We start from the raw sequence: 25,044 nt of genomic DNA, 5'->3' as shown, positions 1-25,044 counted from the left end.
GGAATGATGGGAAAGAATAAGTCACTTGATTCCCAGGAGAGGCAACCCCATGGGCAAAGTCCTCAGGTGGGAAGAGCTCATTTGGTCCTCTGCATAGGTAAAGGAGAACCTACTCCTCTTTTTCATTTTATATCCTTCCTCTAAGTAGTCTGTATTAATTCCATTTACATGTATTTATACAGAGCTTTTTAAAGAGGAACAAAAAGGGGCACCTGGGTGGCTCGGTCGGTTAAGCGTCTGACTCTTGGTTTTGGCTCAGGTCATGATCTCATGGTTGGTTAGTTCAAGCCCCACATCGGGCAGTGTGCTGGGGGTGTGGAGCCTGCTTGGGATTCTCTCTCCCTCCTCTCTCAAATAAATAAATAAACTTAAAAAAAAATTTTAAAGAGGAGCAAAATGTTTGATTTGAACAACTTATTCCAGATAGGCTTTCTCCTCTACATGATTCCTTTGTTATTCTCAAGTTTCTGTCCTCATAGTTATAAATTTTCCCACTTATCCCAGGCAGGAGTAAACAGCATTTAAATCAGTGTTTTTTGAATTTTATGACAATGACCCATAGTAAGAAATATATTTTACATCATGACCCAGTGTTTACATAAAACCAAAGCAAAAGTTTTTAAAACCAAGTTTACTGTTTTATTTCATTTCTTTTTTTAAATGTTAAGGTGATTTCATGGGTAACTTACAGTATGAAAAACACTATTCTAAACCGACACCGGCTATTAATTTTGTTATTAACAAACCAAAAAATGGTAAAATTGATTAAACAACCTCAAAGGCTCTCCCCTCCCCCTTTTTTTCTGTGCACATACTTGCTTTAAAGAAATGGGTTTCAGGTTTTTCTGCATAGCTTGTGGAGGAAATGCCCAGAAGGGACATTTTCAGGGGGGCTGGGGTGGAGGGAAGGGAACCCAAATAATGCAAATTGTTCAACAGGTGAGGAGACACCTTTGTTTTCAAAGATTGCCCAAGAAGGAAAGATTCACAAAGTCTTCATAGTAATAGGCTGTGTGTGTGTGTGTGTGTGTGTGTGTGCGTGTGTGTGTGTGTGTGTGTGTGTGTGTGTGTGTTGGGGGAAGGGATGATGTTAAGTAATTTATTAAATTTTAAGTTCTTAGAGGGGAGTCAGTCTGTACCCTACCTCCCCTCACCATAATTCAAGTCTCACATGGACAGATGTGTAACTGTAGCACAGAGAATCAGACCTTGCATTTAGCACATAGTACACAGGTGCTCAATAACATTTTGTTTAATAGTTATTAAACAAAAAATATTAAATAATGGGGTTTGTTGTCATCATCAAATCCTAACTTTGCACGTACATAAATTATTATATTCTCCTGGAATGTATTAATATCATGCAATAGTAAATGAAATGTGTTTATCTTCAAGTCATTGTTTAAGTCCAAGGAGCTTAATCAGGTATTTTTCTCAGACACTAAGTGGGAAAAGGATGTTTTCCATTGCAAGGTATAATACATAGAATTGGCTGTAATGGAAAGATTCCACGTCTGCTAGTGGCCATGGTAAACAGCTGGGATTAAAATGAGTGTGTTAATTTAATAGGTAGTTTCTCAAGGGACACTAACCAGTGGGCTCTGTCAGCCAAGGGCTCTCTCTGATAGAAACCATGCCAATTTCTCTGTGAAACGTGGTTAGTGTCCTCACCCCTGAAGTCAGAAGTGCATGCACCCAATTTCCAGTAGCCCCAGGGCCCTGGAGCAGAAAAATTACACCTGCAAGCCAGCATTCTCCCACACTGCCACACAGCTGCCACACACAGAAAGCGGCTTATTGAAACCGTGTGCCCTTCAGCCCCATTTAGGGACATCATTAACGATTTCAAATTACAACTGTTGCTTTATCTCAAAACAGTGATAAATAGCGGAGCTACATTCCTGACGCTTTTAAGTCATTGATTTGCTCTCCTCTCAGGGGCAAAAAAGATGTTGAGACAAGTGCAAACCTGCCAGAGCTTCTTATTATAGATGCAGCCCTCCTTCTCTCCCTCTCTCTGTTCCACTTCAGCACCCCTCCCTCTCTGGATTTCCTGAACTGAGGCAGTGTGGCCTCCGGTAAGGAACTGCAAGTGGCTCCTTCTCAAAACAAGGAGGGCTTCACCAGAGAGGCTGAGGCGACAGAGGCAACAACCACTCTCTTACCCTAGCAGGTCAATGCCCCCCATTCCCCAAGTCAACAACAGGTCGGGTTTCAGAAAGGAACAAAGTCTCAGGGCAGGGCGGTCACCCATTCAAATTCAGGAGCATCTGCTTAAACGCGAGACGGAACAAACCCTGCTGCCATACCGGAGGTGTGGGCAGGCGAATGTGAGCGTGTGCACAGGGACAGACTATACATGGGCGAAACGTTAGTGGTAACGAAGGGAGACCCACCACGGTCGACAAAGCCACAACTATTACCACTTGAAATATCACCCGCAGGGCACTGGCTTCGGTGCCAAAATTTCCCCGGATTTATTTTCAGGCAAGTGACTCACAATCTCGTCTCCATAAGTAATTCCATTAAAATGAGTCGCCGGTTCCACTAACTCGACTTTCCGCTGCCCTCTGGCTGCCCCTCCCTCCTCTCCGCCCATCCTGCAAACCCAGACAGCTCACAGACTGAGCAACCGTACCCCAGGGTAGCAGAAGGCAGGCTCTCAAGCCCGGCCCCCACCCTCGCGGAAGGATGAATGGGGCCGCAGGCGGGTGGGAGAGCCAGGCGACGCGTGCGGGCTGTGCGCGCGGTGTGTACGCGTGTGTGCGCGCGTGGGCACGCACCCCCGGCCAACTTACGGAGGTGGAGTTGGTCCTGGTTTGGCCCTGGTTCCGCACCTCCTGCTCCCGGAACTGCAGTCCAGCCAGATGCTTCTCCAGTGCCTCCCAGTCCATAGGGGGCACCGGGGGCTCCTCCGGGACACACGTCCCGCCGTCCGTGGGCTGAAGGCAGAGGACCCCAGTTGCCGGACCCCGGCCGCCGCGTCGGCCCCGCGCGGGCTGGGGCTTCTGGACCGCCCGGCGGGGGCCCCGAGAACCGCTGGGCCGGCCGGCCAACACCACCACGTTGCCATTGTGCCTGAGGTCCTGGGGGTCGTGCGGGTGGAGGTTGCCGTTGGGCACGGGGGGCGGCATGGCAGTGGTGGCGCCCTTGCCCCCGCCGCCGCCGCTGCGGGTCCTGGCGCTCACGTCCCCCGGCTCCCGGGCCGGACAGCGGTCATCCCGGTACCCCCGCTCGTCGCGCTCGTCCTCCTCTTCCTCCTCCTCCCCGTCCTCCTCCGGCGCCCACTCATCAATCACCTTCTTCTGGTAGACCGGGAAGGGCTCCTCATAGTCCTCCAGGGCAGACACCAAGTCCAGACTGCCCCCCGGCGACGACGAGGATTTGCACTCGGAGCAAGGGGTCACTTTGGTGGAGTTGGACTGCGAACTGGTGCGGCTGCTGCTGCTGCTGCCGCCGGCGTCACTGCCTAGATCCATCCCATCCTCTCGGTAATCCTAGGGGGGAGGAGGCAGAGAGTGAGCTGCCGGGCCGAGCCTGCTCCGGCCCCCCGCCACCCGCCGCGAGCACCCCGGCCCAGTGCCCCGCGTCTGCCTGGTCGGAGGTGCACCCCCGAAGGAGGCCTGGGGACGGAGCCGGCACCAGCTTGAGGCTTCCCTTCGCCCACCGACCCCCCCCCCACAACCATACTTCCTCCCAGTAACTAACCCTCAGATTAGCAAAGGGGGTGCCCAGCCACCAGCGCTCACACTTTCCATAAGAGGGGCCCCGGGGCGCGCATGGACTTTGTTGTAACCATTTTGCGCCGGGAGCACCCCTGCACCCCGCCCCAAGGATTCTCCGAGAACCAGACACTTTCCCAGAGAATTATAATTCCCTGGGGGCGGGACCGAGAAGAAGGTGGGCGGCTACTGAATTCGCACCTCGTTCCGGGCGCCGAGACCACCCCCCACTCGGCCCCGCCTCGCCCCGCCCCCGCCGGCGGCGGGGAGCCGGCTCGGTTCGCCAGCTGAGCTTTACTTTCTAAGGAACCGCAGGCAGCTCGGAGGTCTCACTCCCGCCTCCGCGCCTCCCTGACCGGCCCCTCCTCGGCCCGCTGGAAGGCTCGGGGTGGGGGGGGCGCTCTCAGCTTTCGCAGGAGAGGGTGGCTCTCCCCACCCCAAAAGGTGTGCGGGGCCGGGCGCGGCGGCGGTAGCTGCAGGCGCCGCCGCCGCCGCCGCCCTGGGGGAGGGAGGACGCGCCCTCCCGGCGGCGGAGCCGGTCCCGCCACCGAGCATGCCCAGAGGCTGCCGGGCGCGGCGCAGTCCGTTCTCCCGGTTTTCGCGGCTGCAGTCTCAGGCGGGAGGCGGGCGGGCTTGGGTTCAGAGAGGTCGGGAAAAGGCCGAGGGAAAGGGGCTCGGGGCGTTAGGGATGCAGACCTGGCCAATTAACAGGGGCGGCACCCTGGGGAGGGTGGCGGGTGTTAACCCACAGACACACACACACACAAAGATTTTCTGGGCGCGTTTCAAGCCCTCTTTTCGGGGCTCGTTATTCTGCCTTAGCCTCCCGGTACCCCAAAGCGCGGTCGCGGCGCATGCTAACCCACGCGGAAGTCCCCGAGTGATCCGGTGAAGGACCTCCCTCCTCCCACACGCGCACAGACACTAGCCCTTGTGGGAGCCCGAAGTGACGTGTGCTGGGTGGTCATGCACCATCATTTCCCTTCCACCTTCCTCGGCCACTTCCTCTCCCTCCACCGCCCTGCTCCAGTCGCCTTGCCCGCGCCCCTTCCAAGTTCAGGCTGTGGGCGGAACCTGTTGCTTTAGCTCACGCTTCCTTCCCGCTACCGGCCGCACGCTGAGGATGACCTCAGAGAGGTGTGTGTCTGGGGAATGGAGAGCTAAGTGGAAGATGGGACTGATACCTGGAACGTTGGTGAAGAATCTGTTCTAAAGGTTTAGGCGAACCTCTAAAGTCCCTTTTGGCCGCCTCCAATCAAGGAGACATTAAAGGAAGGGAAGACGTGGATATCAGGTGACCTGCTCCTGGCACTTGCACTGACTCTGCGTCCTTAAATTTTTCTGGAAACCGAGTCAAAGAAACCTATGCTGGGTTTTTCGGAATGCACACTGGTTCCCTGAATTTGGCAGCTCATCTCATTAGGGACAAGGTTCCTTGGAGTGAAGATACCATCACTTGGAAAGCATAGATGGGTCATAGAGCACCTTTTCAGGGTTAGAAATTTCCTGTGAACCAACCAGTGCTGACTTGTAAGAACTGGGAAACAAGGAAATGCCCTCTTAAATGTTCACAAACACACATGTGAGGTGACGGATGTGTTAACTAGGGGATCCTTACACACTGTATGCTTGTGTCAAATAACCATAGCATGCATTTTAAATATTTAACAATTTTATGTGTCAATTATACCTCAGTAAATCTGAAAAAATTCAAAAAGAAAAAAAAAACGAAACAACCCTAGCACTTAATTTTACAATGGATTGGGGGAAAACCAGTTTCCCTGAACTTCCAGATTTGGGCTGTTACTAATTATTCCCAGTGAATTCTAGCTTGGACCAGGCCACTACCCTGGCTTTGCACCCTCCAGAGGGAGGACCAGGGGAATGCTTGGAATTCTTTAGTAGGGAGTGGCTGCCATCCTGACTTTTCTTCTAGGTCCTAATTGGGACTTGGTGCAGAGACCCTTTGTTTAAGTGATTTCAGTGAAGTGTGACTCTTTCCAGTCCTAGGTAGGCCTGAGCCAGGGAAGATAAACTAATCTTTTAACTTGCCTGGAAGCAGCAATCTTAATGAATACAGGAAAAGGGGCCTCTGGTCTGGCCCCTTTACAGCTCTTCTGTAAAGCAGGACTGATTATAATTTCAAATGTCTTTTATGGTAACATCTGTAAACAGCCTGCCTTGTGCTCCAAATATGGTTTGATTTTGAGGTTGCTGTGAAGCCCTGGGTCAGCTGGCTGCCCGTCTCCCACCCCCTGCCCTGTAGGATGGATGTGGCCCTAAAAGTGTTCAGAGATGTGGGTAGGAAACACCGGGTGCTGGGAACTAGATAGCTGCTTTTCAAATCACCATGTGAATTGGCAAGGGTTAGGTCAGGAAAAGCTCACTGCTCTGGGGCAGAACACAGGTAGACAGATAAGTATTCATCAACTGGAGTGATAAAAAGTTGTGGTCTCAGTCCCAATTTTTAAACATTAGGACCTCCTCAGCCCCCCACCCAGATTCCCTCCTGGGCTCCTACTCATCTCCCCTGCTGCCCAGATGGTCTGTGTTCAGGGAATGCAAAATAAGGCCTTAGAAAAACATTTGGCAAGGTAAATCCACTGCCAAAAACGCATGGCATTTCAAAGCCAAATATCTCTGAATTATCTGTCCTTTTAAATAATTTTCTGACCAGATATTCTGGATCAGATGGGAAAGTACCAGGTTTCGTTTTTTCTTTTCTCTTCATGCAAGGTGCCTGGCTAGCCCAGTTTCCATTCTGTTTCCAGCCTTCCATCTCCTGCCAAGAACTGTCCCATTTTGGAACAGAAAGCCCTGCCAATTCCTAGGCCGGCGACAGTCTACAGATATGTCCAGCAGGATGGAGAGATGATTTGGAAAGTGATTGAAAGGTCCTGTCTTCCTGTTTATAGGACCGTGTCCTCAGGTTAGGAGCTTGTGGCTTACAGACTTAGATTTTGTCCCCTGCAACCTTTGTAAATTAGACATCAGAGATGTGAGTCAAGTGGGTGTCATCGCAAACCAGCACCTTCCCCCATCAATCACCCCAGTCTGGACCGCTGTCCTGAAATTACTAAACAGTCTCCCTACTACCTATGCCCATTCTCTGCATGCAGCCAGAGTGCCTCTCTGCAATGCAGGTCTCTCCCAGCTCCTTTAAAGTCCCCTTGGCTCCTCAATGCCCTTAAAGGAACTGCTTCCTGCCCAACCTCCCCCCATTTCTTTTGGCAAATTTCTACTTATCCTTTATGTCTAGGCTTAAATGTCACTTCCTCCGGGAAGGCTCCTGATTCTCTGTACCGCCCGCCTAAAAGGAAGCAGGTAACTTTCCCATACTCCAGAGATATTTATTGCACTCATCATAAATGCTGCATCTACGTTGCTGTTTAATTGCATGTCTTCTCTACTAGACTCAAGAAAACCATTTTCTGCCAAGACCCAGGCCACACATACGTATAAAAATATTTAAAAGTTTCATAAAACTCTTATTTGTAAATCCTATCCTAATTCATTTAAAAAAAAATTTGCTCACACTTCACCATTGACTTTATAACCCTTAAATGGATCAGTGCTCCTACTGGGAAAACATACTCTAGAGGAGTAAATACTCTAAGGGAGTAAATACTCTAAGGGAGGAGCTATTTCTCTGTTTTGTTCATGATAACTGGAATGGAATAGAAGCTTCATCAATATTTGTTGCTGCAGGGGCACTGTGGTGGCTCAGACGGTTAAGTGGTTATGAGTCCAACTTCAGCTTAGGTCATGATCTCATGGTTCTGGAGTTCAAGCCCCGCATGGGGCTCTCTGCTGTCAGTGCAGAGCCCACTTCGGATCCTCTGTCCCCGCCCCCCCCCCCACTTCCCCTGCTTGTGCTCTCTCGCTCAAAAATAAAAACATTAAAAATATACATTGGATGCTGGGATTATTAATAATAACATTTAATTCTCAAAAACTTTATGAAGAAACTAGTATCCCCATGTACAGGTGAGATTGCTGAAGATAGTAAGATTAAGTAACGCGGCCTAATGTCAAAGAGCTGGAAAACTAGGTGGCATAGCCAAGATTTGGACCCAGGTAGCTTGGCTCTAGAATCTTGGCTGCTAGTCACTCAGTGAAAGGCTCACTACCCTTTGGTCTGCATACAAATGGATAAATTCACAGAGCAAAATGTCAGAAAGGGCTCCTTGCAGCAAGTTCAAAGGAGTTCTGAGTCTCCTGCCCTGCAGGGGCTCCTTGGGCAGTATTTCTGTCTATGCAGAGGAGAAGGCAGCTGGCAAGAGCAGCTGTTCCCCGATGCACACATGTGCTCCACCTCCTCAACTGTCAACAAGTTCAGCGCTATTCGGCACGTTGGGAGACTTAATTGTGTAAAAGAAGAGTACAGACACCCTGGAAAATGAAATTTCCAATTGTATGAACTACATGCTTTTAATTTCCCCGCAAAGCAAATCCTTTCAGAAGGTAGCCCCCATGAGATTGGGATTTTCATTTTTGTCATGAACGGAAAACTGGAATAATACTCCAAGGGTAGGGATGACAGCATGTTCCTAGGAGGTCAGTGCTATTTATAGGATGTTAATCTGTAAAGGCAACATTTGAGAAAAGGCATGACTGAAATATTTAAATTGTAAGGAGTATAGATAGCTGGGAAAAAGGTTTATTTGCAAAAGTCCCAAACTAATTCTGAAATTATTGCCCCTAATGCTGCACCTTCTTTCTCTAAGTTGTGGCATTTAGAGTAATAAAGAAATGGCTGGCAAAGAGGTTTGTATTTCATCTTTATTGCATGAATTACATGCAAGTCACATGCAGTATACAGATGCTCTCCTATTTCATCACCTGAATTTAACTACATGGTAATATGTAGCAACACTGTGGGGCCAAGTGTCCTGGATATAGAACATCTGGGCTTAGTTTCCAGCCCTGTCTCTAACCAACTTTGTGACCTCAGGTTCCTCATGAAGGGGGCTAGACTGCATGGTCATGATGTTTCACAAATAGTCAGAATTATGAGTAAGTGAATGAACTAAAAGGCTTCTTCCAGCTTAAAGACCCTTTGGATTTCATCCTAGACACTATGGGAAATATGATATAAAACTGTCTCTGAATGGTTTCATCACCTTCTCTGTTGGGAGATACAAAGTTGGTTTCTCTATTAATTTAAAACGAAGGTCTCTCTCCATTGGGCAGGTTGAATGCATGGCATTTCTCCTTTATTTCTGGAGAGCCAATGGTTGATTTTTAACTTTTAGTCTATATGTATAGATATTTTGGAGATGGATCCTATATACACCTAATTTTTTTTTCTTTCTTTCATTTACAGAGCTATATATTTTTTAAGTTTATTTATTTATTTTGAGAGAGAGAGAGAGACAGCATGAGCAGGGAAGATGCAGAGAGAGAGGGAGTAAGAGAGTACCCCTAGCAGGCTCCCCACTGTCAGCGCAGAGCCTGCTGTGGGGCTGGTACTCATAAACCGTGAGATCATGACCTGAGCAGAAACCAAGGTTCAGATGCTTAACCGACCAAGCCACCCAGGCACCCCTACACAGCTAAATTTTAATGAAAAACATCCCTTTAAAAAACATTAACATCTTAAATGTTTAGGTTCTCTAGAAAACCATGAGATTGCACTTATTTCCTGCATTTTCCTCAATAAAAATGAAATGGCAAAATTTAGACAACCTCAGCCCTTAAAAGATAGCTCCAATGACCTATTTCCTAAACCTGAAACCAGGACACTTGGCTTGACATATACCAAAGTGCTTACAAAAACTAGGTGAATGTATGAAATGAAGATTACTCTAAAAAGTCTACAGGTATTGGTGAATAAGGCAACTCTAACTGACACTGATAGTGTCTTTCTTTACCAAGGAAAAGTCACACAGAGAGTGTCAGTCAGGACCTCAACATATGGCCGCACAGATTGTACCCTGTCTGGTGCCAGGAGGATTGTGATCTGCACCACAGGTGCCTGCCAAGAGGGACCGTTTGGCACCTTTGCCTAGGTGGTGGGGTAAATGGCACCTCCTAGGATTGTGCAGTGCACAATTTGCACAACAGTAATCAGAGGCTCTATTGGGAATCTCATTAGAAGGAAATTTGTTCTCTGTTGAGGAGATTGGAAGAGGAAGGCTGCTGTTCTTTTCCTAATAAAGTCATACCTCAGATCAGATGGCATTGACAAAAATTCAACTTATTTAAACTCTCCTCATCTTTCTTTTTCCAGAAATTCTTTGTCATCATATTCTACCTTCCTTAAGTTCCTAGCAATTCTTGAAAATGCAAATCTGTAAGCAACTCTGAATTTATTTTTTGAGCTTCACTGAAGGGCATATATTACATAAGAGGACATTTAGGAAAAGCTACGAAAGTTTGTAGACTCATTGCATGAGCTCAGGGAAGCGTTACAAGTCATAGGCACTGAAACCACGTGCACATGACCCCAGTACAAGACGAATTGCCCCAGAAATTGTGTGCCTTGTGCTTTGATGTGTTATGCTGTCAAAGAGGAACATCCTCACAGGATGCACTAAGAAGTGAAAACTCTGTTCTGGTCACTTCTCTATATAACTTTGGAAGTGTTATCAAATCAGAAAATAACTACTGGCATTGTCAGTGCAATCCAAGCAGGAGGAATGTATCTGAACGTGAAGGAGGAGGCAGCTTGGTGGAACAGGAGGGAACTCTTCCAAAAGCCTTGGCTCTGCCTCTGAGTAGCTCTGCATTTATGGGCAAGACAGTTCCTGCAGCTCTTTGGGCCAATGGTCTTATCATGAAAGGAGAGTGGTATGAAATTGTTGGAAGTCTCCAAAGGTTAGGCAGGTGAGGTAAATGAGTGAAGTAGGCAGCATTGGTGACAGGGAGTTCTGGAGCAAGTCACTGAGCTACTGGACAGCACAGCACACGGCATCCATATGAAAATGAAGAACAAAAAGCATTTTTATCTTCAGTTTACCCCTGGATCATCACGTGGACCTCTACTCTCAGCTTTAGATGCCCAGAGTTCTAAGACTACATGAAAATGAAAGAGTTAGGGAAACTATCCATCTTGGCTTGTATAGGATGGTCCTGCTTTTATCCTGGCATCTTGTCCTGGCATAATTATGAACAGCACCTTTCTTCACTCTCAAAAGCGTCCCAGTTTACATGATAAATCAAATGATCACTCAAGGCATGGGGGAATGTGAAAACTGTTCAACTTCACTAGTAATCAAAAAGATGCAATTTCAATAATAATGAGGTTACATATTGCCTATAAAATATTTTTAAATTATTTAAAACAATATACAATGTCAGAATGAGTGTGATTGGGGGTGTCTGGATGGCTCAGTCAGTTGAGCGTCTGACTTCGAACTCATGAATGGTGAGATCATGACCTGAGCTGAAGTCGGACACTTAATCAACTGAGCCACCCACGTGCCCTTGATAAAATGTTTTAAATGTCTTTGCAAAGTTTATACCCCATAACCTGTTAATAATTCAACAAGTATTTATGGAGCACTTACTACATGGGTGGCCCTGAGAGATACTGTGGTGAAAGAGACAGACACTATTTGCCCAAAATGAAAGTTCACTCTAGTAGAGAAACAGACATTACAGCAGAAAAAAGATACCCAACAATTTAGATTACAATTTGTCATAAGTACCCAGAGTAGACTCATACGATGGTGAGAAAGCACGTAGGTAGTGTGTGTATTGGAGGTTGCATCAGAAGAAGTGTTGGTCAGCTGCAGAAGAGGGAGGGTGTTAAAGGCAGAAGAAACACCTTAAACAAAGGGTTTGAGGCTGATAGAAGCCTAGCTTACGTGAGTAGCTGAAAGAAAACCACTAGGTGGGAACAAGAGAGTAAGGGGGAGAGTGGCAAGAGAAGGGGTTGCCATTAAGATCTTTATCCTAACAACCGCTTAAGGATTGTAAAGGCAGATTGACATTTTTAGAAATGTTCTCCTCGGTAGAGAACTACCAGAGGATAGAAGGACCGAGGACAAGAGTGGATGCAGAGAGACCAATTAGGAAGCAAATATAGTAGTCCAGGGAGGAGATAAATGTGGTTTAGGTGAGGGTGGGGAGATGGAGAGAAATAGAAATATTAAAGATATATTTAGATGGGAGAATTAACAAGACCTGGTGACGGAATAGAGAGAGACGTCACTGATGGTTTCCAGCTTTGTATCATAAGCAATTTAGTGGAAAGGTGGTATCTCTTCACTGAAATGGGCAACAAGGAGGGGGTTTGGTAGCAAGCAAAAGAAGGGAAGATATTGAATCATTTTTGGACATTTTCTATTTGAGATGGTATAAGACATACAAGTGAACATGCCAAGTAGGTATCTGGATATGTGTGTCTGGAGCTTAGCAGAGAGATCTGGGGCTAGAGATGTAAATATGGGAGATTGTATTTGAAAGCTTGGGTATAGGTGACATGTCTGCCGACAGAGAGAGTAGGAAGAGGTAGGTCACATTTCTAACCCCGAGGAACTCCAGGGTTGATAGATCTAGAAGAAAAATGAGTTTGTAAGAGACAAGGAACAAACTGGGGGGAGGAGACAATAGTTACTCTTTTAAAAATCTAGCCTAAGGACACAGAAATCAGGATCTATATTTATGCATAAAGATGCTCATTGTGGCATTTACAAGAGTGAAAAATTAGTTTCAACCTAAATGTCAAAAAATGGTAAGATATTTAAATAAATTGTGACATATTCATTCTGTGGAATAAATGCAGTCAAATACGATGCTTTTGAAAATCATAATATTAAATGAATAAGAGGATATACTATCATACATACGTTATCCACATTTTAAAAAATTAAATGTTTATATGCCTAGGAAAAGATGTACCACATGTTAACAGTGGCTAAAGATGGATGGTAATATTGCAGGTGACTTTTTACCTTTGTATCTATTTGTATTTTCAGTTTCTTTACAATAATCACAAAATGGGTAGTAATATTGTTATGAAACAAAGAGAAATTATGCAGATTTATTTTACTTAAAACGAATGCTTCTGAATTTGTTGAAGAATTCCATTAAAAACAACTGTTCAGATGAACTAGAATTTATTTGTATAAATTCTGCGATGAATCCTTTTATAAAACAAATCATTTTCTGGTTCCATAAATCACTTGCTAGTTTGAAGTTTTTGAATGTCAGATTTTATCTCAAAATACAGATTGGTCAGCACACTTCTGAAAGAAAGTTTGAGGTCATAATGGACTGAAGCAGGGGTCAGCAAACTTTTCTGTAAAAGGGCTAAAAATAGTAAATACTTTTGGCTTTGTGTGTCATATAGTCTGCTAAATTCTTTTTAAAGCAACCCTTTAAAAATGTAAAAATTCTTAGCTCTCAGGTCATACAAGAACAGGTTGCAGGCTGGATTTGGCTCACAAGCCATAGATTACTGACCTCTGGACTAAAGGGTGAATGCATAAGAGCAATGCATAATACTTTTTCATTAAAAGTTACCATAATGTTGTAATATCAGGACTGCATCTTCAATTATTAGAGTACTAATAACTCTAACCCAAACTGGGCTCATTTTTGAACACAAAGCTTGGGTTCATTTTCAACACAAAGCAGAGTAAATGGAAAAGTTCTTAAAAAAACCACTTTTTAAAAAAAGTTTACATATCCCTAGTAGAAAATCCTATGCAAATATGCCAAAAAGTTGGCATTTTTCATCTAGAAAGTGAAAGCTAAAGGAAAACTTATTTATTTGTACAATGAGAATCTTTTCCTATTTCTTCTGCAATCTTGGATTTTTGGTATTATGAGGGGAGTGTTGTTGTTATATACAAGAATCAATTCACTTGTTCATGTCACAAATCTGGGAGCCGTCCTTGTTCCCCTCTCCCCAATCCCCATTCCCCTCCCCCTCCATCACCAAGTATACTTAGTGCTGTTAGTGCTCCAAGCAGGTCCCTGTTCCTGGCCACCACATCAACCCCCAAACTGCTGTGAGTATTGGCTATAAGGGCTCACGGCTATCCTGTGTGGTCCAATTTATCCATCCACCCGCATCGAGCCAGGCATACCATCTGATCCACATTGTGCCTGGCACTTCCCACGTCCCTATCCTGCTTCTCTCCCTTCCTTATAGGTTTATCTCTCAGTAAACCACCTGCATCCAAATCCCTCTCTAAGGCTTTGCTTCTAGGGAACCTGACCTAAGACACCAAGTCTTAGTGAGTCTACTTCTTAAATATATTTGACTTTCTGACCACTATTTCTGCTTGGAGAAAGGGTACTGGGCCACAATTACAACTTTATTCTAATCTATGAATAAATTTCAAAATTTAGTGTATGATGTCAGGAACTTTTATGAATATTAGGAAATCGTTTTTATAAAATTATGCAGCAATGATCTGATAAAAACACCCATAAGGATAAAGAACTTGGAAAAGGTTTAGCTTTCAAATGACATTGCTATTAGAATTATTGTTAATATCATTAGTACCAGCGAGTGGAAACAGCTGCATCTCCAATACTATCAATTCTGCTAATTGTTACTGCTTATATTTTTAAAATTATACTAATAACTAATAGCCTATAAATAATCTTCTATTATAAGACCTTTCCCTTTTATTATACTATAATAGGATCATTGATGCTTAGTATGATGTGACTATTTGCTGACTCCAAAGAATACCTTTATTAGGATATGCATATGTGTTCAATTTATCTTCTCAATTACACCTACATTAAAACCTTCAAAATTAGGTTTGCAAAAACAGGCTCTGTGCAAGCAGTGGAGCCTATATGACTTGTGACCTCCTGCTCCACTGCATTCTGGTTAATGATTCGCACTAACCTTCAAGGATAAGCACCAAGTAAATCCAAGGGTTTTGGGTGGCTCTTGGGGAAATATTCACATAGTGCCAAGCAGTTTGAGGACTAGACCTTGTGCAGGGTGGGAGCTGGAAGCGTGATGGACACGTATCCACAGATAGGGAGATAGTGCGCAGAAGCACAACATTTTCCCAATGGAAACTTGGCAGTTTTTCCCGACTCCATCTAAAATGATTCTCTCTCCACCTCCGTTGTGGGAGTAGGAAATTAGCCACTTCTGTATTTTGTCAAAGAAATGCAATTTTCGTCAACTTATTCATAATTACAACTGGTAAATTTATTATGAAAAACAAAGCAGACCATTCTTCGGTTTAATAATCACTGAAACGGTTCATGTTTAGTTAGCCATTATTAGTAAATAAATTACCCAGCAAGAGAGGCTAACATGTTCTTTTCTCCTTACTTTGTGGAGAATTGGTTAAAAACAAAACAAAAGAAAACAGAAACCTGTCAGTATGCTCTTATTTAAATAAAGGCGAGTCTAGATTACTTGAATATAAGGAGTCTGATTTTAGGAATTTCTTTTCGCTCTCATAAAATGACTTCAGTGAGTTATAGCCACATTTTTCAACCTGAGCAGAGGCATGATTGCCCAATCTCCTCCCTCATGCTTGGTGGAGGAGACAGAGACAGACTCTCCCTCAGGTAGGAGCTGGGCGCAGGGCTGGAGGGCAGTGGGTTGGTCTGAGCTGGCAGGTGGGGCCAACAGGCAGTATCTGGGCCCCTATAGGTGGCTAGGCCAAGTCACAATTGCATGGCTATCACCTCCAGAATTTTCCCATGCTACATTCCATGTCTACTCCTATTTACATATGATTTTTCTTTAACCAACTCATTTTTAAAGTCATTTAAAAACAAAACTTTGGAAAAAAAAACAAAAAAAAACCAAAACAAAACTTTGGGGGTGCCTGGGTGGCTCAGTTGGTTGAGCATCTGACTCTTGATTTCATCTCGGGTCATAATCCCATGGGGATTATGGGACTGAGCTCTGCATCAGGCTCTGTACTGAGTGTGGAGCCTGCTTAAGATTCTCTCTCTCTCTCTCTCTCTCTCTCTCTCTCTCTCCCCCTCCCTCCCTCCCTCTCTCCCCCTCTGCCCCTCTCCCTACCTTATACATGTTCTCCCTCCCTCTTTCTCTCTAAAAAAATAAAAAAAAAGAATATATCACTATGATTAATGAAATATAAGTATTATTTGGTAAAATAGAAGTGAAATATACATCTGCATTTTATCAACTTTAAGCACACTTTAAAAAATAATTTTAACCCCTCTGAAATTGGAATGTGTCTTAGAATCCATGGCAGCTTGCAATTATAATTAGCAACCTCTCTGTTGTTCTCAGCAGCACATAAAATAATGATGTGTTTTACATATCAATGGTATATTAGATTTGATGAGTATGGTAAATTCTATAAGAACAATGTTATTAAACTTGTAAAAATGAAAAATAAAAATGCCGAACAAAAAAATAAAATACATCAAAATGACATATAAAATGTATGGCTGCAAATAAGTTTCTTTTTGAGAGGAATGGCACTTTCTTTTTTTCAATATATGAAATTTATTGTCAAATTGGTTTCCATACAACACCCAGTGCTCATCCCAAAAGATGCCCTCCTCAATACCCATCACCCACCCTCCCCTCCCTCCCACCCCCCATCAACCCTCAGTTTGTTCTCAGTTTTTAAGAGTCTCTTATGCTTTGGCTCTCTCCCACTCTAACCTCTTTTATTTTTTTCCTTCCCCTCCCCCATGGATTTCTGTTAAGTTTCTCAAGATCCACATAAGAGTGAAACCATATGGTATCTGTCTTTCTCTGTATGGCTTATTTCACTTAGCATCACACTCTCCAGTTCCATCCACGTTGCTACAAAAGGCCATATTTCATTCTTTCTCATTGCCACATAGTACTCCATTATGTATATAAACCACAATTTCTTTATCCATTCATCAGTTGATGGACATTTAGGCTCTTTCCACAATTTGGCTATTGTTGAGAGTGCTGCTATAAACACTGGGGTACAAGTGCCCCTATGCATCAGTACTCCTGTATCCCTTGGGTAAATTCCTAGCAGTGCTATTGCTGGGTCATAGGGTAGATCTATTTTTAATTTTCTAGGAACCTCCACACTGCTTTCCAGAGCGGCTGCACCGATTTGCATTCCCACCAACAGTGCAAGAGGGTTCCCGTTTCTCCACATCCTCTCCAGCATCTATAGTCTCCTGATTTGTTCATTTTGGCCACTCTGACTGGCGTGAGGTGATATCTGAGTGTGGTTTTGATTTGTATTTCCCTGATAAGGAGCGACGTTGAACATCTTTTCATGTGGAGAGGAATGGCACTTTTTGATCCAAATAGCTAGATACCCTAACTGATGGTTTCAGACAAAGATAAGGTCGCACTGATGAGACAAATCTGTCAGTTTCTATATCAACCCACATTAAAAATCTGAACTTGCATGAGGATATCATTGGACAGCTCAACAAATATTTAATTATTTTTTCTGTAAAATATAACATAGTTAAGTGTACCTATACATACTCTGCAACATCAGGAAGTGACATTTCAACATATCACTGAATTAAAACAGAGATGCCTGTGGAATTCAGTGTTTGGGAATCCTTCCTTATTGATGTTATTCTTGGCTGTCTATACTTCTAACGGGCATGGCCAAGGGTTCAGTTATTGAGGGCTAGAAACAATTGATGATTATATCTGAGCACCTTGCCTCTGGTTTATGAGGTCCAGGTAAGGTTGATTACCATGGCACTACCTATATTTGTTTCGTCCTAATCAATATTCTCTGTGAAATCACAGGTTTTATGTGTTCAATTCCCCTTCCTCCAATATTTATGAATATAAACACAAGACTATCAAAAGACACTTATCTGAGTATCACCTAAAAATTATTGTGTACCACACTCTGGGAAACACTCATCTAGAGGAAGCACCAAATAGAAAGGACTCAGCAGAAACAGGGACTATTGGATTACAGCTAGAACCAGATGGGACAGGTGGGTTAAGAAGGGCAGTTAGGAGGCAAAGACTGGAAAGGCTGCCCAGGACCAAGAGCATTGACCCAGACCCGTAGAGAAGGCTGTTGGGTAGGGAAGTGCTACCTTAAGAAGATAACAGCATTCATCTATGTGTTCCTCTGTTCATTCAGTTACTCATTCATTCCAATACCTACTGTGTGTCAGGCACTGGGTTGGACTCTGGACAGAAAAACTTGAAAGAGGTCAAAGAGCTTACATTCCAGAAAGGAAACAAAGAATATCCATGATTTCAGTTGGGTTTCAAACTATTTGGGTGGGCATGGTCAAGAGTGCTATGAAAAAGATGTTGGGGGTCCCTGGGTGGCTCAGTCGGTTAAGCAACTGACTCTTGATTTTTGCTCAGGTCATGATCTCACAGTTCATGAGATAGAGCCCTGAGTTGGGCTACATACTATGAGCGTGGAGCCTGCTTGGGATTCATTCATTCTCTCTCTCTCTCTCTCTCTCTCTCTCTCTCCCTCCCTCCCTCCTCTTCTTCCTTCTCCTCCTTCTCCCCCACTCACATGTGTGTGTGCTCTCTCTCTCAAAAAAAAAAGATTTTTTAAAGTTTATTTTAAGAAAATAAATAAAATGAAAAAAGATATTGGAGGGATTAACTCAATGTGGACAGCTCAGGAAAGCCTTCTCAAAGGAGTGATGCTTGAATTGAGTTTTGAGGTACAAACAAAAGTTGCAGAAGTCCTCCCGGGGCCAACTGATGAAAAGACATTCCAATCTCAGGGAATAGTACGGTCAAAAGTTTGGAAGTGTAAGAAAGCATGGTCTGTTACCCACAAATAACTTGAAAAGACAGTAACTATCAGAGGATATTAGAGAAAGAGGCAAGACATGGCAGGAAAGCAAGAGCTGGATGTGAAGGATACTGAGTTTGAACCTGAACTTGAAACTAATAGGGACCTGAAGGCTTGTAAAACAGAGATGGCTGGATTATATAAGTGTTTTATATTTAGACTGATGAAAAGTACATTCTGTAACAAAACATAACCTGAAAGCCTTAGCCAGAGTTCTGGGGGGTCAGCATATGGAGATCTGCATCATTGTAGAAATGATTTGAAATATAATCAAGGAAGAGTGGGCTGCTGAATAAGAGTGGAAGTATAGATGATTAGCATTGCTGATGGGAGGCACTAGACAAGCCACACACAAGCACCATGAAACCTCCCAGGTGAGAATGAGAGTTTGGAAAGAAAAGAAGAGGAGGAGCAACTGCTAAACTTTGCAATGAAGGCAGAGGGATGGCTGAACCAACAAATAACAACGACAAGGACAGCTGGAGTCCTCAGGTAATTCATAGGATCAATTCTATATCTTTATATCTACATTCGTTTGTTCTTTTTAAATACATTTTTATTATGTAAACACTTCAAACATTTACATAATTGAATAGTATAATAAACCCTCATGTACCTATCACCCAGCTCTGGCAACTATCAACTCTTGGCAATCTTATTTCACCTATAACTGTCCTACTCCCCCACACCCACTAGATTTTTTTTTTTTCAGTAGGCCTCATGCCCAGCGCAAGGCTTGAACTCATGACACTGAGATCAAGACCTGAGCTCAGATCAGGAGTTATACGCTAAATCGCCTGAGCCACCCAGGTGCCCCACCCACTAGATTATTTTGAAGCAAATCTCAGACATCATATTATTGAAGACAATGGTCTTTTTTCTCAACCAAACTTATATTGGAATTATAGGATATGATGAATCTTATACTGTGGCTAACTAGAAAAACACTGAAAATTAACAAAAAGAAGGAAAGTCTACTCTAATTTAAACAGAAATTAAATCTAAGAAAATATGAACATGATTATCAGTTAAAGAAAGGAGTAAAACAGAATAATTTATAAATAACATGGATTTGGTAAACAAGGTTATTAACAAAATCTCATGACATGAATTAAACTAATGAAGTTAAATATACAAGCAGGAAGCATACAGAAATTTAATTTAAAAATGTGTAAAGCACCAAAGAAGTAAGCTATGAAATAACTATGAGATGGGACAGAAAAACCTAAAAGCAGAAAGAGACCTAGGCCCAGGATACAATGGGGAAGCAAATTAAGTGTAAGTTAGAATATAGTGCAGCCCATTTAAAAGAGATCCCAGTTAATTTCTCCATTCTGTAATTACTTACTGAGCACCTGCCACACATAGGGCAGTGCTCACTGCTCCGGAATGTCACGTGCCTTTAGTAAACCATCTTTGCTGCTTAAAGACAAGGCAACAAGTGACCTGGGGGCAAGCAGCTGTGTCTACCTGATTCTGCCTGAACCTCATCCAGATTCTCAAACACCTGGCTTCTTGAGAAAGGGAGGCAACTGGAAGGGGTTCAAAGAAGTGGAACAGAAAATAATTAGAGGAAGAGATTGATTTAAACAGAAAGATCAAAGGAATCAAATATAGGGAACTTGGCTAAGCTAGGGCTCAAGGAAAAAAAAAAAGAGCTATTTGAGGCATGTAAAGAGTGAAGCAAAATAAGAAATACTGAGCTGGTGCACAGAGCATAATGGAGAGCCCTAGGATGGAAATCAACCCAGGGAAAGGCAGGCAGAGGGCAGGGCCAGGTGCTTACCTGCACAGCACGGTACAACAGCCGGATTGAATACATTCTGATATTAAACAGGCTTCTCTTTGATGGCTACCTTGTGTTAGAACAACAGCTTCAGGAGAGCAGACATTATTTTTAACCTTTCAACTTTGGAAAAGAAAGTGTGTTAAATCACTCCTGCCCTGGCCAGCAGGATAGGGAGCACAGGAGATGTATTTTCTCTCAAATGTAATTCCTAAGTAAGTTGTAATGTTCCTCACTCCCACAAAGTTTTTTCCAGTCAGCAAAAATTTTACCAGTGAAGGCAGAGAGATAAAGAGGGAGTGAAGAGAGAGGGGAGAGGGGAGAGGGGAGGTAGTAGGGGGAAAGAGAGAGACATCTGTATTGGCTCTATGGTTTCTGTTTTAAGTTTTCACTTAAGGTCTTATTGGCTTTATTTTGGCAGCTGTTTTTAGTTACCAATCAATGTCTTTCAGACCCTGGGTCCTTGTTTTTTTGGAGGGGTCAACTTTATCTGTTTATTTTAAAATACATCACACATACAAAGCAGGATACAAACACATATATACACAGTTTAAAGAATAATGATAAAATGAACCCCATCTCTCCATTTTAAGTCAGATCATTCTGGCGTCCCTGATGCCCTGAGTATCCTACCTTGGTCACAGTTTTCTCTCTGCCTCTCTCCCCCACCTCACAACACTATCCTAAAATGTAGCTTAATCCTTTGCCTTTCCTTATAGTCTAACTACAAGGTATTTTTGAGAGTTTGGCTAAGTTACTCCATGGTTTTGCTGCCTTGTCATCATTTTGTTGGCCAAGTGGCCTGTGGGGCCTTCAACTGACGCTAGCCCCCCTGGGCAAGCACATGCCCTAGACAACAGCCCACAGAGTCACAAGCAAATGTATGCTCCTGATATGACACCTCCAATCGAACTTGTGATCACCAGTGTCCCCTGCTTCCCAGGGTCTTTTCCTGAGGTGCCCCTTAGATAAGACGTCATGGAACTTCTCAAAACTCTGCCTCATTTGGTTTGAATAAGGTTTCTTATTGTCATTAAACCTATAGTTGAATACTCATGGTGGTCCTCTCCCCTACTCCCAGGACAGGACTAGTAAGGGCCAAAGGGACTTGCTTCTTTACGCAGTGGTCAGGAAAATTAAAAACAGTTGAGTTCATGACACTGTTGCTCCAGTTGGAAACAAGACTCAGAAAAATGGATGGATGAACCATACATGGCACATCACCATGAAGAAGTGGAGATGTTCGTTACTCTTTGTCTGGGGACAGGATCTTGGAATTCAGTATCCTTCGGGGACAGCACCATTAATTCCACACTTTTTGGGGCAGTGTCTTCTTGCCCCAGCCCTGTGGTAGATCCAGTGGCAACCCCCTCCTCAGTGCCGGGTTCAAGGAAGAGGCACACTCAACTCTGTTTCCCTTTGCCTTTTGACCCCTTTCTTGAGGTTGGAATCACTCGTGCAGGGTCCGCCCTGGTTAGGCTGAACTCATCAAACACTTGGCCACTACCCAAAAGTTTTGACCACATGCCCTATCTCAATCCCCTCAAATCCAAACTCCTGGAACTGGACCAGGCTTGGATTTGTCCTATATCAGGCCACCTCCACTGTGATTCCCTGATCCCTCCCTTCCCAGCACCAACCCAGCAGAGCTTAACTGTATTGTTGATTTGGCTAGACAAGCAAGGGGTTCCATCCCACCTGGCCCTCCCTAGGTTCTTTAGCAATTCTGAGGCCTTGGAGATTACAGATTTTAAATAAGTGGAAGGATCAAGGGTGCCTGGGTAGCTCAGTCAGTTAAGGGTCCAACTCTTGACTTCAGCTCAGGTCATGATCTCACCGTTTGTGTGTTCAAGCCCCATGTTGGGCTCTGTGTTGACAGCTTGGAGCCTGCTTAGGATTCTCTATCTCCTTCTCTCTGCCCCTCTCTTGTTTGTGCTTTCTCTCTCTCTCTCAAAATGAATAAACATCAAATAAATAAATAAATAAATAAATAAATAAATAAACAAACAAACAAACAAATGGAAAGATCAAAGCTTATAAAGACAAGAGGCAGGCAGTTTTAAATTTTCTGATCCCCCCCCATCACCCTGGAAACAGCTTAAAGATGCATGAAGTTATAGAGAAAGAAATCTGGAAATTTCTGCTCAGCTTTTTTTTTTAATTGGGGTAGAATTATATAGAACATTATATGTATTTCAGGTGTGCAACATTATAATTAGACATCTGTATGTACTACCTAGTGATCATCATCCAGTCTAGTTACCATCCATTGCCATATAATTGACCCCCTTTTCCCACCTACTCAGCTATTTTATACTAGCTCTTTACAAATATAAGACATTCCTTAAAGACTAGGTAAAATTCGAGTACTTCTAAAATCCTGTGAAACTGGTATAGCTCAGTGGAGACATAGGGTATTAGAAGCTGTGATAATCTGAAAATTATTGCTATAATATCTAAAATTCCCTCTTCTTGCTCTCTCTCTCTCCCTCTCTCTCTTTTTATTCCAAGAAGTCCAGGATGTTATGGGCAGAATATATGGCTTTTAGCAAAAGCTGGCTCTTGAGCTTTGAATTGGCTTGGGCTCACTCTTCTCTATTTTTATATCCTCTCTTTCCATTCATTCAACAACAAACAGCTATTGAACATCTAGTAAGTGTCAGGTATAGTGCTAAGCACAGGAGATTCTATGGAAAAACAAAACTATGGGTTTGGTGCCTCCCTTCAGAGGAGCAGAAGAGGCAGTAGAGGGACAGAGGTACCTGGTGGCTCAGTGGGTTAAGCATCAGACTCTTGATTCTGGCTCAGGCCGTGATCTCACAGTTTGTGCAATGGAGTCCCATGTCAAGCCCCTCGTCAGGCTCTGCACTGACAGCAAGGAGTCTGCTTCGGATTCACTCTCTCCCTCTCTCTCTTTATGCTCCTCCACTGCTTGCGTGTGCACTCTCTCTCTCAAAACAAATAAATAAACATTTGAAAATTTTTTTTAAAAAAGAGCTAACAGAAGGACAGAGGTCTGCAAAGAAAGAAGGAAAAGCAATAGTGTGCTAGGTGTGTTACGGGAGCGTTTCAGGAGCCAATGGGGATAGCATGAAGAGAGTTATTAATTCAGAGTAAGAGAGAGAAATAGAACACCAGGAAGTGGATGGCTTGGGGTGCAAGAGGTCTTAGGGGAGAGTGAAGATCTTGAGCTGAATTATGAAGTGTAGTCGCAGGACACATTAGAGTCTGAGAGAACTTTTGATCTACCCTATTTCTGAAGTTTAAGAAGGTGACCCTTGGGGCGCCTGGGTGGCTCAGTCGGTTAAGCGTCCGACTTCGGCTCAGGTCATGATCTCGTGGTCCGTGAGTTCGAGCTCCATGTCGGGCTCTGTGCTGACAGCTCAGAGCCTGGAACCTGTTTCAGATTCTGTGTCTCCCTCTCTCTCTGACCCTCCCCCGTTCATGCTCTGTCTCTCCCTGTTTCAAAAATAAATAAACGTTAAAAAAATAATAAAAAAAGGAAGGTGTCCCTGTCCATATTTGCATGGGTAGTTGGTAGCCAGGACAGGACTTGTTCATGGAAACCATCTGCCCTTTCCTTCCTAATACGTGCCTTTTGTGGTAGGCAGTGGGTGTGTGCCCAGAAATGAAGGCAGAACTTCCTCTTCCTTGGCTTTTACAGGTTAAGTCAGACCACTTGATATTTTAGTTCCTGGGGGCTTGGCTTCTGGTCATTGGGTGATGGGTTTACAGATTTAAAATTTTTTTCAATGTTTATTTATTTTTGGGACAGAGAGAGACAGAGCATGAATGGGGGAGGGGCAGAGAGAGAGGGAGACACAGAATCGGAAACAGGCTCCAGGCTCTGAGCCATCAGCCCAGAGCCCGACGCGGGGCTCGAACTCACGGACCGCGAGATCGTGACCTGGCTGAAGTCGGACGCTTAACCGACTGCGCCACCCAGGCGCCCCAATGGGTTTACAGATTTAATGTCAGGGGTGGGGGTTCTATCTGGTTTCTGTTTCTTTTCAGTTTCATCTAGAAACTGGAAGGCAGGATACGCTCAGGGGGTACCTGACTTCATCAGCACCAGCTGGAGGCTGTGGTTTATCCTTCTGCCTGTCTCACAACCATTCACCTGGGTCCCTTTGGTGACCACCCTCCTCTGATCTCAGAACACAAGATTCTAGTCGCAAGACCCACCTCCTGACTTCTACATTCACTGAAACCATTCACTAGGGTGGGTATGGTCTCAAGCCAGCCACCTCCTCTCTCTTTTCCAGGCAGCCCCTTCAGGTCAGCCTGGAAGCCAGGATGATCCCACCTCCTGCCCCCCAACCAAGTATGTGAGAGGTGGGTTCTTCTGGAGATAAAGCCGAGGCATTACGGGGGCCACTTGCACTGCCGTGAGAAGAGATGGCTGTGAGGAGACAGAAGAACACGGCAGTGAGGGGGATTCTCTAAAATTTCAGAAGCTGAATTGCCTTTGTGGGGGAGGAGCTGATGCACCTGAAAACTATTTGCAAGGCTTTACTGCTCAAGTAAAATTCGTACTGAAATGCCTGTAATCGTTTCAAGAGATTTTGATGTTCACTTAATGTTTCCCTTTCAGCAGAATAAATGTAGACTTGGTCCCTGTTTTTCATGCGCTTAGGCTCTGGTTTTGTAAAATGATATAGGTAGGCTAATTCCTATTGACCCTTCAGAGAAAGAAATCATATATTGTTATTCAAGAAGCACATGTAATTTTATCTCTTTTTAAAAGCCCCAATCAAATAGATTACCTTCCTGAGCTATGAACAAATTGAAATGCACACGGATCTGCAAGGTTAAAGAGCAAGAGGATAAGGAC

The 25,044-nt window shown here is 44.0% G+C and overlaps 1 protein-coding gene across 4 annotated transcripts in view; it reads right to left on the bottom strand.

Moving 5' to 3' along the window:
- The window catches only part of LOC115523666 (schwannomin-interacting protein 1), a 586,877-nt gene that overhangs the window by 118,694 nt on the left and 443,139 nt on the right, over positions 1–25,044 (bottom strand). The window contains exons 1-2 of one of the 4 annotated variants that reach the window (XM_030329854.1): positions 4,021–4,104; positions 2,799–3,497 (exon numbers count right to left, since the gene is read on the bottom strand). In XM_030329854.1, coding sequence (XP_030185714.1) covers positions 2,799–3,479 — 681 coding nt within the window. In that variant the 5' untranslated portion in view covers positions 3,480–3,497; positions 4,021–4,104. Of the gene's footprint in view, positions 1–2,798; positions 3,498–3,708; positions 3,848–4,020; positions 4,105–25,044 lie in introns of those variants that run through there. The other 3 variants (XM_030329856.1, XM_030329853.1, XM_030329855.1) reach the window with 3 other exon arrangements.

The sequence above is a fragment of the Lynx canadensis genome, chromosome C2 (genome assembly GCF_007474595.2).
Source record: "Lynx canadensis isolate LIC74 chromosome C2, mLynCan4.pri.v2, whole genome shotgun sequence".
Taxonomy (NCBI): domain Eukaryota; kingdom Metazoa; phylum Chordata; class Mammalia; order Carnivora; family Felidae; genus Lynx; species Lynx canadensis.
The sequence above is the reverse complement of the archived record's forward strand: the minus strand, read 5'-3'. Positions and strand labels throughout refer to the sequence as shown.